Source organism: Quercus lobata, chromosome 11 (genome assembly GCF_001633185.2).
Source record: "Quercus lobata isolate SW786 chromosome 11, ValleyOak3.0 Primary Assembly, whole genome shotgun sequence".
Taxonomy (NCBI): Eukaryota; Viridiplantae; Streptophyta; class Magnoliopsida; order Fagales; family Fagaceae; genus Quercus; species Quercus lobata.
The window spans coordinates 25,868,534-25,879,383 of record NC_044914.1 but is presented as its reverse complement, the minus strand read 5'-3'; the positions used below and the strand labels follow the sequence as shown (position 1 = coordinate 25,879,383).

The 10,850-nt window shown below is 33.5% G+C and overlaps 1 protein-coding gene across 1 annotated transcript; it reads left to right on the top strand.

Moving 5' to 3' along the window:
* Window positions 1-571: 571 nt before the first annotated feature.
* LOC115968639 (methylmalonate-semialdehyde dehydrogenase [acylating], mitochondrial) lies at window positions 572-9,201 on the top strand. The gene is made up of 19 exons (XM_031088079.1): window positions 572-716; window positions 827-936; window positions 1,438-1,509; window positions 1,621-1,782; window positions 1,866-1,944; window positions 2,038-2,192; window positions 2,993-3,056; window positions 3,968-4,047; window positions 4,382-4,447; window positions 5,445-5,495; window positions 5,621-5,772; window positions 6,883-6,973; window positions 7,196-7,276; window positions 8,061-8,138; window positions 8,268-8,303; window positions 8,399-8,442; window positions 8,551-8,629; window positions 8,821-8,911; window positions 9,013-9,201. The coding sequence occupies exons 1-19, from the start codon at window positions 692-694 to the stop codon at window positions 9,120-9,122; spliced, it is 1,626 nt and encodes a 541-aa protein (XP_030943939.1). The 5' UTR covers window positions 572-691; the 3' UTR covers window positions 9,123-9,201.
* The last annotated feature ends 1,649 nt before the right edge of the window (window positions 9,202-10,850 follow it).

The window sequence follows — 10,850 nt, the reverse complement described above, 5'->3', positions numbered from 1 at the left end:
GTTGTTTTTTTTTATTTTTTATTGCTCATATGATTTTGATTGTTGTATGTGATTTTGATTTATTTGTTATGAAAATTGTAAGTAAAATATTTTAAATAACAAACATTGTATTATAACTACTTTCAAGGTTATTGGAGTAATTGCTGTTCTTGTATATCTGGTCTTATGGGATCAAAAGTAAGGAACTAAGGACCAAATAAGATCGAAGTCAGAAAATGAAAAAGATTCAAGGAATGGTATCATTTTCTTACCCTATTTGTTCCCCCTCCCCCCACTTTTTTTTTTTTTTTTTTTCAATTCTCCTTAATTTTTATTTTATTTTATTTTATTGTATATGAGTGAATTAAATGTGTGAATTACATTGAATTTATGCCAAGAGGTTTTAATTCTATAGACTTCTTTAACGTGTTTTTAAGAAATACGTCTAGGTTCAAATCATCTACCCAATTGTTTTTTTTGTTTTGTTTTGTTTTTTTTTTTTTTTGAGAGAATCTCTCCAATTGTTGTAATAAGTAAATAATAACTATATTAAGTAACTATATATTATAAAATATATAAGATATAGTATTATATGGGCCAGGCCAATTGCACTACAAAAGCTGAGAGAGTTTAGTGCTGAGTCTGCTGACTGCTGAGTCACAGCTCATAGACTATCCGAACATAATCATCATCAACATCCTCGAAGTAAAAAATGTTGCAGTTTTCGATTCAACGAGGTTGATTTCATAAATCGAATTTCATTTTTATTACCAATTCAATTTGTTTTTTTTTTTTGGTGGTATTGGTGTTGGTAGTTTAGAAAATATAATTTTGATTGTTGTTGCAGTGAGGAATTTGAACTTGAAGGCTTTGAGTTTAAGGCCTCAAATCTTCGCTTTGAGAAACACCCATTTCTCTACGGCCACGGAGCCCTCTTCTAAGCAACCTAACCCTCTGGTATTCTTAAAACATACATACATATATATATATATATATATATATACATACACACATGTAACTTTGCTTGGGATTGTATTTTCTTTTTTAAAAATTAAATTATGCTTATAGAATGTTAAGTTTAGCTATCAAATGGAGTGTTAATGGAAGTTTTTATTTTAAATAAAAAAAAAAAACCCTGTAATTTTTGTGGAAATGAATCAAAAGGAGTTCATGGGAAATGGTATTTGGGTTGCATAAAATCTGATTAAAGATTAAAGATTTGATTTTACTTTTTGGACCAATAAATTTACAATTTTCTTTGTTTGTTTGTTTGTTTGTTTTTTTATTTTTTTATTTTAGAGATCTAATTAGCAATATCACAGTGAAGCTAAGGAATTAGAATTTTCACAGAATTGTAGAATGTATTTGTCCAACAAAACACAGCCAGTCAGTGTTGATGCTTCTAGAATTTAATATATGCTATTTTCTGATTTTGTTTTACTGGTCTTATGTTATCAGAGGGTTCCCAATCTTATTGGAGGCGCATTTGTTGATTCGCAATCTCTAGCTTCCATTGATGTTATAAACCCTGTAAGGATCTTAAGATGCACCATACTGCTTACTTTTACATTTACTACAGAATTATAAGCGCAATATTTTGCTTTTTGGTGGGGGTCTGATTGATTTCTGATTTGGTAATAGGCAACACAAGAAGTTGTTTCACAAGTTCCACTGACTACAAATGAAGAGTTTAAAGCTGCAGTATCTTCAGCAAAGCAGGCTTTTCTATCATGGCGTAACACCCCAGTTACAGCCCGTCAGCGTATCATGTTCAAGCTTCAAGAGCTTATCCGGAGAGACATTGTAAGTCTGTCAGAGTCATTGGTATATTTGGTTTCTCAAAATCAGTTGATTGACAAATTTGGATCACTCTGTTGTTGTTCCAGGATAAGCTTGCCTTAAACATCACAACTGAACAGGGAAAGACATTGAAGGATGCCCAAGGGGATGTGTTCCGTGGGCTAGGTTAGTGTGTTTTCTTTGCACTTTGCTCTTTTCTCTTTTTGTAGTCACTTAGTGATGATGGACCTCTTTGCTGTCTTTGTTTTCCTCTTGTAGAGGTGGTTGAACATGCTTGTGGAATGGCAACTCTGCAAATGGGGGAGTATGTTTCCAATGTATCAAAAGGAATTGATACTTACAGCATTAGAGAGCCACTTGGCGTATGTGCTGGGATTTGTCCCTTCAACTTTCCAGCAATGATTCCCTTATGGGTAAGCCTGCTATATTTTTACTCCCTGTTACTTACTTTTAAGACTGGTCCTTTCCATTTCCCATAATCATTGATTATAGTTTTGCTCTATGGTGTAGACTGCATTGCTTATTTGAAATCATAGGCTTGTTATGACAGTTACCATATGGTTGAATTAGGTTGAGAAATTCAACCAGCAAAGTTGTGATTAAGATGGAGAAAGCATTTTGTTAGAGTGAAATCTGGTCAAACACACTCTCTCTCTCTCTCTTTCTCTTGCACGAGAATGCATAACTGAATGAGATTTTTCTCAAAACAAAGGGAAAGATTTTTATGCAACAAGCATAAAATGAACTCAAACAGCTGCAAATTGAAGCTAAAGTACACTAGTTTAATCATTTTTGAAACAGTCAGCCATGCACCAATGGACACAGCTCCTGTTTAGATGTCTTTTTATTTTTTTTTTCCATTCACCAAGCTTGACTCTAACATCTTCCATAACAGAACGCAATAGATCCATGGTAAAGTTTTTTTCTTTTCAATTTTGATTGCCATTAACACATTTTCCCAAAAAGCAGGAAAAAAATTAGGTGCTCTGTATTTTATTTTGCTTCTGCAAAAAACAAAAAAACACTATTTGCCTTAAGTTGTTATTTCTCAAAAGCATAAAATCACTGGTTTTTATATTATTTATTTATTTATTTTTAATTGTACTTTTTCTGGGTCTTCTTTAATTAGTTTTTACGGTGCTTAAATAGTAGCTATTCATTTCTCCTAAGAAGAAGATAATTTCTAAGTGTTGGTTTTATGATAATTTTGCAGATGTTCCCAGTTGCAGTTACATGTGGGAATACCTTTATATTAAAGCCATCTGAAAAAGATCCAGGTAATTCTGATCATCTTCTTGGTAGTGTAGCCATTGAGCATTATCTTCTTCATGATACTATGAACTATATAATCCTAGAAAAAGGATTCAAAATTTTCTTCGCCCTTGGATCTATGCAAAAGGACTTATTCTGTTGTGTTAGTGCTTATAGCACATGAGCCTGCCTGCATAGGTTTGTGAAGCACCTGGGATTGAGGATTGTAGAATATGCCGGAGTTGTGACCAAGTTTTCATTGATGAATTAATTTTTTAGATGCTTGATATTGGATTTGTTGAGCCATATAGCTGTTTGACTTTATAGATCTAAAACTGCCATTATATAATCTTTGCTTGTTTGCTAAAAATCAAATGCATACTGTTATCAAGAAAGCAATTAATAATTTTCAGGCCTTTTTTTTGTTAAGTGAAGTTGGGTTTCCAAAATTGAAGGAAGAATATTCTACTAGCTGAATTTCTTAAGGCAAGCTAGAGTAATTATGCAAGTGAACCTTGTCTTAATTACAGAGATGGATATGTTCAGAAGGATCCATAGCTTCTAGCATAGCACCAGTTTCATAGAGTAGTTGATCATCTTTTTTTTTGATAAGTATCATAGAGTAATTGATCATCTCCACCCTTTGTTCTTAGTTCTTTCCACAGGGCTAGTTATTGAAGCCGTAACTGCTGTGATGAGGTTATGCATGTGTGAATTATGCATTGCTATCTTTTTTCACCCTGACCTAATGTGTGAATTATGCATTGCTATCTTTTTTCATTCCATATATGAGGTTATAATTAAATTAGTGTGCATGTTAATTGAGGTTACCTTTCCATGTCAATATATATTTTTTCGTATTTTTGTTGTTATGTGTGGAAAAAAAATTGAATTTTTGTGCTTCTACTTGGAAGTGATTTGTATATTTTTTTTCCAGGGGCTTCTATACTGCTTGCAGAGTTGGCAATGGAGGCTGGTTTGCCTAATGGTGTCTTAAATATTGTGCATGGCACCAATGTATGCTCTTTACTTTAATGATTGTTACTAGCTATTGGATCCCGATAATTGTCCATATATTAATGCACTCAAGGACTCATGTGGGATCTTTTATTGATCTGTTACTTTTAAAATGATAAAGATATAAAGTTATGATTTTAATGAGTTTACTATCTGATGGGTCTATGACATACAGCTTATGCAGTATGAATCTTTTTTTTTTTAAACTAATCTGGTTAAATGATATATATTTTTTTTTTGGAAGACAAACTTGCAATGCTTTGGTGATTTGATGTCACTAAATGTTGCATCTCTTAAAGAATTGGTTTTCTTAGTATCCTTCATTTTATGGCAGGATATTGTTAATGCTATTTGTGATGATGAAGATATCAGAGCTGTATCATTTGTTGGTTCTAATACTGTAAGTTATCTCAGAACATTAATTTCATGAATCCAATTTCTATATATATATATATATATATATTTTTTTTTTTTTCATAGTCTGTACCCTTTGTGATCCTGTTATGTGTCTTTAAAATTTGAACAGTTTAGGCTTACAAAGTAGTTCTTATAAGTAGAAACAAATACTTATCTGTCATTTCGTTTCTTGTCCAAGTGATGAAAGATTCCTTCTGTGACTACATAACCAAATAGTCAGCCCTTGATTTGCTGACCTACAATTTCAGTCAGCTCCAGTAACTGAACTCAATCTTTTAAGGTCTGCATGATGTATAGGACAACTCTCAGCATGACTTCGAAACTGGGTTTAATTTCCATTGAGATTTTAAATGTTTTAGTTTTAAATTGGAAAGAGTAATTATAATCTGTTGGGAAAATGTAGCTTTTGCCTTTATGAGTTGTTTGTTCTAGGTTTATTTTCTCTTTAAAGATAATTTTGTTATGAAAATTGTAGCTTTCTTCGTTCTCATGTTGTTGTGAGTTGTGTCAACAAGCTGTATCACAAATGGCATCTACTCACTTGTTAAAAGAGGGTTGGGAATGAAGTAATGGGTCAAGACAGCGGGTGTGTGTATACTTTACCAATTAAAAAATAATAATAATATATATAAAAAAACTCTCACATTGTTTTTTCTTAACATTGATATTTTCCACTGACCACCTTAATATAAGCTAGTATGTCCCAAAAATTGGCAATTAGGACACTATTGATACTTTTGCATGGCCTGCATCATGATGGTGTTCATACACAGTCGTTTAAATTCAGTCTGAGATTTATTTTAAAAAAAATTGTTTATGTTCCTCCATTGTATAGGTGAAATAGAATAGATGGTCAGCTTGGCTCTATTCATCATAGTTTTGTTGTCATTGGAGCTTATTTATCATCTATAATTTGTAACTCAATGTATCTTAGACTCTTAGCCATATTCTCACATGATATTCTTATTCTTTTATCAAAGGCTGGAATGCACATATATGGAAGAGCATCAGCTAAAGGGAAGCGTGTTCAGGTAAGCATCATTTCTACTTTGGCAAAAAGTATTCCATTCCTCTTATGAGTAATGTGGTTTCTTTTATATGCATGCAACGGCTAAAGTTGAATTGAACTCACTATTTTGTTAACTATTATCTTCAGTCCAATATGGGGGCAAAAAATCATGCAATTGTCATGCCTGACGCAAATGAGGATGCTACTTTAAATGCTCTAGTTGCTGCTGGTTTTGGTGCTGCTGGACAAAGGTGCATGGCACTCAGCACAGTTGTTTTTGTTGGAGGCTTAAAGTCATGGTAATATGCTTTGTTTCCTGGTGCATTCTATTTGTTCATTTTTATGCCTTTAATATTAGTCTATCTTTTATTCTCCTATCCTGGAAGTCGGAGGTTCCATGTCATGTTTGTTATACTGAAGGTAGTGGATATAGAAGTTTTCTAAATCGAGTTTTGACCTTCAGAAGTGCATGTACCTATAAGAAATTGAAATGCTTCATCTACTCTCATCTTCTTAACTTAGCCAAATTGCTCTACTTTTATCTTCAAACCATCCTTGATCAGTTTGCGAGGTTTCTAATCTGATTTTGTATTCTCACCTGTTACCCATTCTAATTTTGGATTCTGTGATTTCCTTTTGCATTCTCCCATTTTACCCACTCCTATTCTGATATTAGGCTATTATTATCCTTTTACCATCCAGTTCTATGTTTCCTTGGTCTTATAAAGTGAAGATTTCTTCTCTCCATTATTTTAAACACTCCCTGTCATAACATGTCCTCATCCTGCAGTGAATTAAGTTTTCTAAAGGAGTCCTAACAATTATAAAATTTCTCTGGAAGAAGACAAAATCTTAATATCTAGACCTGGAGGGTGTTCACAAAATGTACCCATTGAGGATAATGAAGATATTTGATTTTCTGATGTATGTGAATGTGACATTAATGTTATAAATGTAAGGTTGAATATGTGTTAAATTTGCATGTATATATAGCTTTCAAATTCATCTTACATCCAAAGGAGACAAAGATGAGTAAGCTGCTAAAGCTTCCAGTTCAATTTCTTCTTTTCTGGAGAAGGATAATTGAATTTGCTAGTATGTTAGGCATAATACCTATCTCATTTTTATGGCATCTACGTGGTAGAAAAATAAATGAAAATTAACCTAATAAATATTCAATGAACTATGATTCTTTTCCTCAACTTTTACAAACATGTGTCTCAGTATGTGACTTATAGCGAACCTGTCAGAGACAGATTTCATACCTGTAGAGATGTTGTCTTGAATAGGTATTCTACACATTTTGACCTTCCATTTAAAGCAGGTTCTTTCATGACTTTAAGTCTGTTGATTTACATGGGTATATTTTAGTCTAAACCTTCAAAAATAATTCATTTGAACCTGTTCAGGGAGAATAAACTAGTGGAACGTGCCAAAGCTCTTAAAGTAAATGCTGGAACAGAACCTGATGCAGACCTTGGTCCAGTAATTAGCAAACAGGTACGTACACAATTTCCAAATTTTTACCAACTTCAGAGAGCTAATTCTGGTAACAAGTGAAGCTGAAAACTTCCTTACTTTCCATTATTTGTTTTGCATCATTATGAAAAATTCCATTTAGCTGTATGAGTAGCAGCTTATTGGCACTTCTTGGTCTACGTTTGAATCAGTCTTCAGTGGGTTTCAGACTGGATTACCTTTAAATTTTACTTGTGTTTACAGGCAAAGGAACGAATACACAGATTAATTCAAAGTGGTGTTGAAAGTGGTGCCAGACTGGTCCTTGATGGGAGAGATATAGTGGTACGTTTTGGTATCTTTAACATTCTACTGTCTTTCTGTGTGTCGTACCAGAATTTTTTGTAGCTTCTGTAATGAATAGTGGATGATAACTTGTGTTATGCAAGAAGCATGGTATATGTACTTTGCATCATAGCTGGAAATAGTAAGAAGCAGGAATTGTGGTGAATGAAAGAAGCAATTGGATGCATAAGATTTGATTTGGTAGGTGATTGAAGGAACTTTTATGCATAGGAAACACATTAAAACAGTACAAATTGTTGGTATCTTTTGATCCCGAACTGTATATGTTGCGTATACTTGGGTGACTCTATTTTAACATTTGAATAAAATTTTTTATTACTAATCAAAAAAAAAAAAAAAAGTTGGTATCTATACAAGCTTAACAACTTAAATATGACTTTGAGGAAGCCCCTCTACAATTCAGACTTGTTTAGCTTAATATCAATTTGAATTGCCTCTGACAATTAAGCACACAGTTAGACATGAATGTAAGTTTATGGGCCTCTATGAACTTGGGCAATTTCACTGCATATCTGTCTGAGTAAGTTTAAGTATTAGATTTGGGTGGGTAATTTAGTACATCTTTCACTCCCTTAAATTAATTTCTATAAACATAAAAATTGCAACTGTTTTGGTCATGTGAAACCTAAAAAAACCCCTGGTATATGCATTTCTTTCTCAAGAGTGATAATTGGTGCTTGACAAGGTGGTGGTTCCCCATTTGTTTAATTTCAGCATTTCAGAAACTGGTCTACTAATCAATTTATTCATGATTGACAAATAGGTCCCAGGATATGAGCATGGGAATTTTATTGGCCCCACCATTTTATCAGATGTCACAGCCAACATGGAGTGCTACAAGGTATCCCCTTTCATTTAATCCTTTTTTTCCCATATGTTGTCAAAAGAGCCATGTTATTCCCATTGGATAAAAAGAGTAGAACTCTGACATCAGAACAATGCTGACGTTTTTCTACCTCCGCATTTGCAGGAGGAAATTTTTGGCCCAGTTCTTATTTGCATGGAGGTGTGTTCATTACTCCATTGTTTTTATCAATCAGGTTTTTGATTGCCTAGTATGGAGATATTAACATACAATTTTTCTGTCCCTCTCAACATCAGGCTGACAGTTTCGAAGAGGCCATAAATATTGTTAACAGAAACAAGTACTTCCTTAAATTTTCTTCTCTTGTTGTATATAATACCATATTTTTTCTAATTCTCTTAAAGAAGTATTACATGTGATTTGTATGTGACTTATACTTCTGGAACAGATATGGCAATGGGGCTTCTATATTTACTACATCTGGTGTAGCTGCAAGGAAATTTCAAACTGAAATTGAAGCTGGCCAGGTAAGAGTGACTTCATCAACTCTATGAACCACTTTCACCACATTTGTGTTATTATATATGATGGAAAGATTTAGAACTTCGCATGATTTGATAAAATTACTGAGCTGTATTGGTTTCTCAAACTATAGTTTTGCCACTGCCAGTGCTTAAGTGGAATACATAATTCTCAACTTTTTTCTGTTTTGACTCAGGTTGGCATCAATGTTCCTATCCCAGTTCCTTTGCCGTTCTTCTCATTTACTGGCTCTAAGGCATCTTTTGCAGGCGATCTCAATTTCTACGGTAAAATATCTTCCTTTCTTTGATCTGTAACTACATTTTTTTTTTCTTTCACTGTAGTGGTGACTTGTATTTAATTGATTTTTTTATTATTTAATTTTCAGGCAAGGCTGGAGTTAATTTTTTCACCCAAATCAAAACAGTCACTCAGCAATGGAAGGATTTGCCAAGCGGCACTGGAGCTAATCTGGCAATGCCAACTTCTAAAGTGTAATAATTTATGTTAATAGTTTCTTTTCCAGAACTTATTGTAAACTCTCCAATAAATTAATAACAAGGTGATCTTTCTTCTATGCTTGTGCTCAGTGGTGAAATCAGAAAACTTTTTCAAGGGAGACCATGGTTGTATTTTGACGTTAAAATTTTTGAAGTTAATCACTTGTCTGAATAATAATACATTTTTGACAATTTAAGGTCTATCAAGACATCCTCTGCTTTAGCCCAGAGGGGGAAAGAGTCTCTATGATTGAATTCAGGAAAATAATTTCAATACAAGAGGTCTGTAATGCAAAGAAGCTTGTGTGTAAATTGCACACTTCCCTCAGTCCCTGTAGCAACCAGGCCACCCCCACAAAAATAAGAAAAAAACAATGTCCATATTTGCAGCCGTATGGGCTTCCTCTTCTGTAATACTTAAACTGAAACTAGTTGGGTAGATTGAATACTGAAGGCACCTCTTGGATACTAGGACCATCTTTTTTAATTATTTTACTCTTTTTCCCAATCGATTCGCTTGATTTCCTTTCAGAACTGTTTTTTGGGAGAGAAGGTGCTTTTTCCAATATGGAGAGTTGACCATCTGAATCCTTCCAAGGAAGCAGCCTCTGGTGAAGCTGATGACATTTTTGAGACACTATATTTATCTTCAGTGATTATAGTGCTCATGAAGTCCAGCTCACTAATACAGATGTCTTTTTTTACCACTCAACTTGGTGTGGTTTAGCTTTGGACACTGCAACATACAATCCAAGCTTATTTTGATGCCAAAAACTATACCCTCCACTTTTCACAGCAACCTAAGCAGTAGTTGAGTCTCAAAAACTACGACTTAATGGTTGCATATCTGCAATGGATCTAATATAGCATATCAAAGAGAGACACTATACACACTTTAAGAGAAAATTTTAAAGTTCATACCTTCTTTGTGAGTTTTTGAAGGTGAAGGCTTGGAACTATGGTATATCTGTGGAGCATAACCTTAATTTGCACTTGATGGACCAATCCACTGCTCAAGAGACTTCTTCTCCTGCCTTGACTTCTGTTTTCTCCTGAATCTTCAAGCCAGACAATACTAAATATCCATTTGTTCCGAAATTGCCTTCAGAATCCAAACTCATATTCCCAAACAATCTCAGAACCTGATTATGTTTCTCTAAATTAAATCTGATCATCTCTCATCTTGCAAGCTCTTAGAAAAACCTTGGCTGTAAACAATGCAACTCGAAGAAAAATACATATAATAATCGACCAATTTTTCCTCTAGGTAGAACTCCAATATAACAATTTTGGCATAGAAGCCATAACTTGCAACTTAGCACAGTTATTAGTTTAGAACAATATTGACACGGAAGTGTCCAGTCAGCAATCAATTAACTTGTCAAAATTTGAACAGCAAATTGGTAAAATCATATTTATGTCTCTTACTTCTAAAAAAAAACTGATCAAATGCATTCCGTAACATGCAAATCAAAATTGACCTATGTTTGAAAAAAAAAATGACACCCTAATCATCAATTGCCTTTCTTGTTACGTACAAATTGATTCTAAGAAATAGAACTTATTGTAACATACAATTACGACCCTTGTTCTTGATAAAGGTAAACCTACTATTTTATATACAGAGAAAATAATTGAAGCTAAATCCCCACATATTAAAAATTGAAATCTCCATAGCTAGAAATTTGGTCAAAATATGGGAGACTGATATGGACACACAAAATAA

Excerpts from the sequence above, each read along its gene's own strand:
- LOC115968639 (XM_031088079.1), top strand. The coding sequence starts at position 692 with ATGTTGCAGTTTTCGATTCAACGAG. Across the intron at positions 717-826 it reads GCAGTTTTCGATTCAACGAG|TGAGGAATTTGAACTTGAAG; the intron begins GTTGATTTCATA and ends TTGTTGTTGCAG. Across the intron at positions 8,443-8,550 it reads AATATTGTTAACAGAAACAA|ATATGGCAATGGGGCTTCTA; the intron begins GTACTTCCTTAA and ends CTTCTGGAACAG.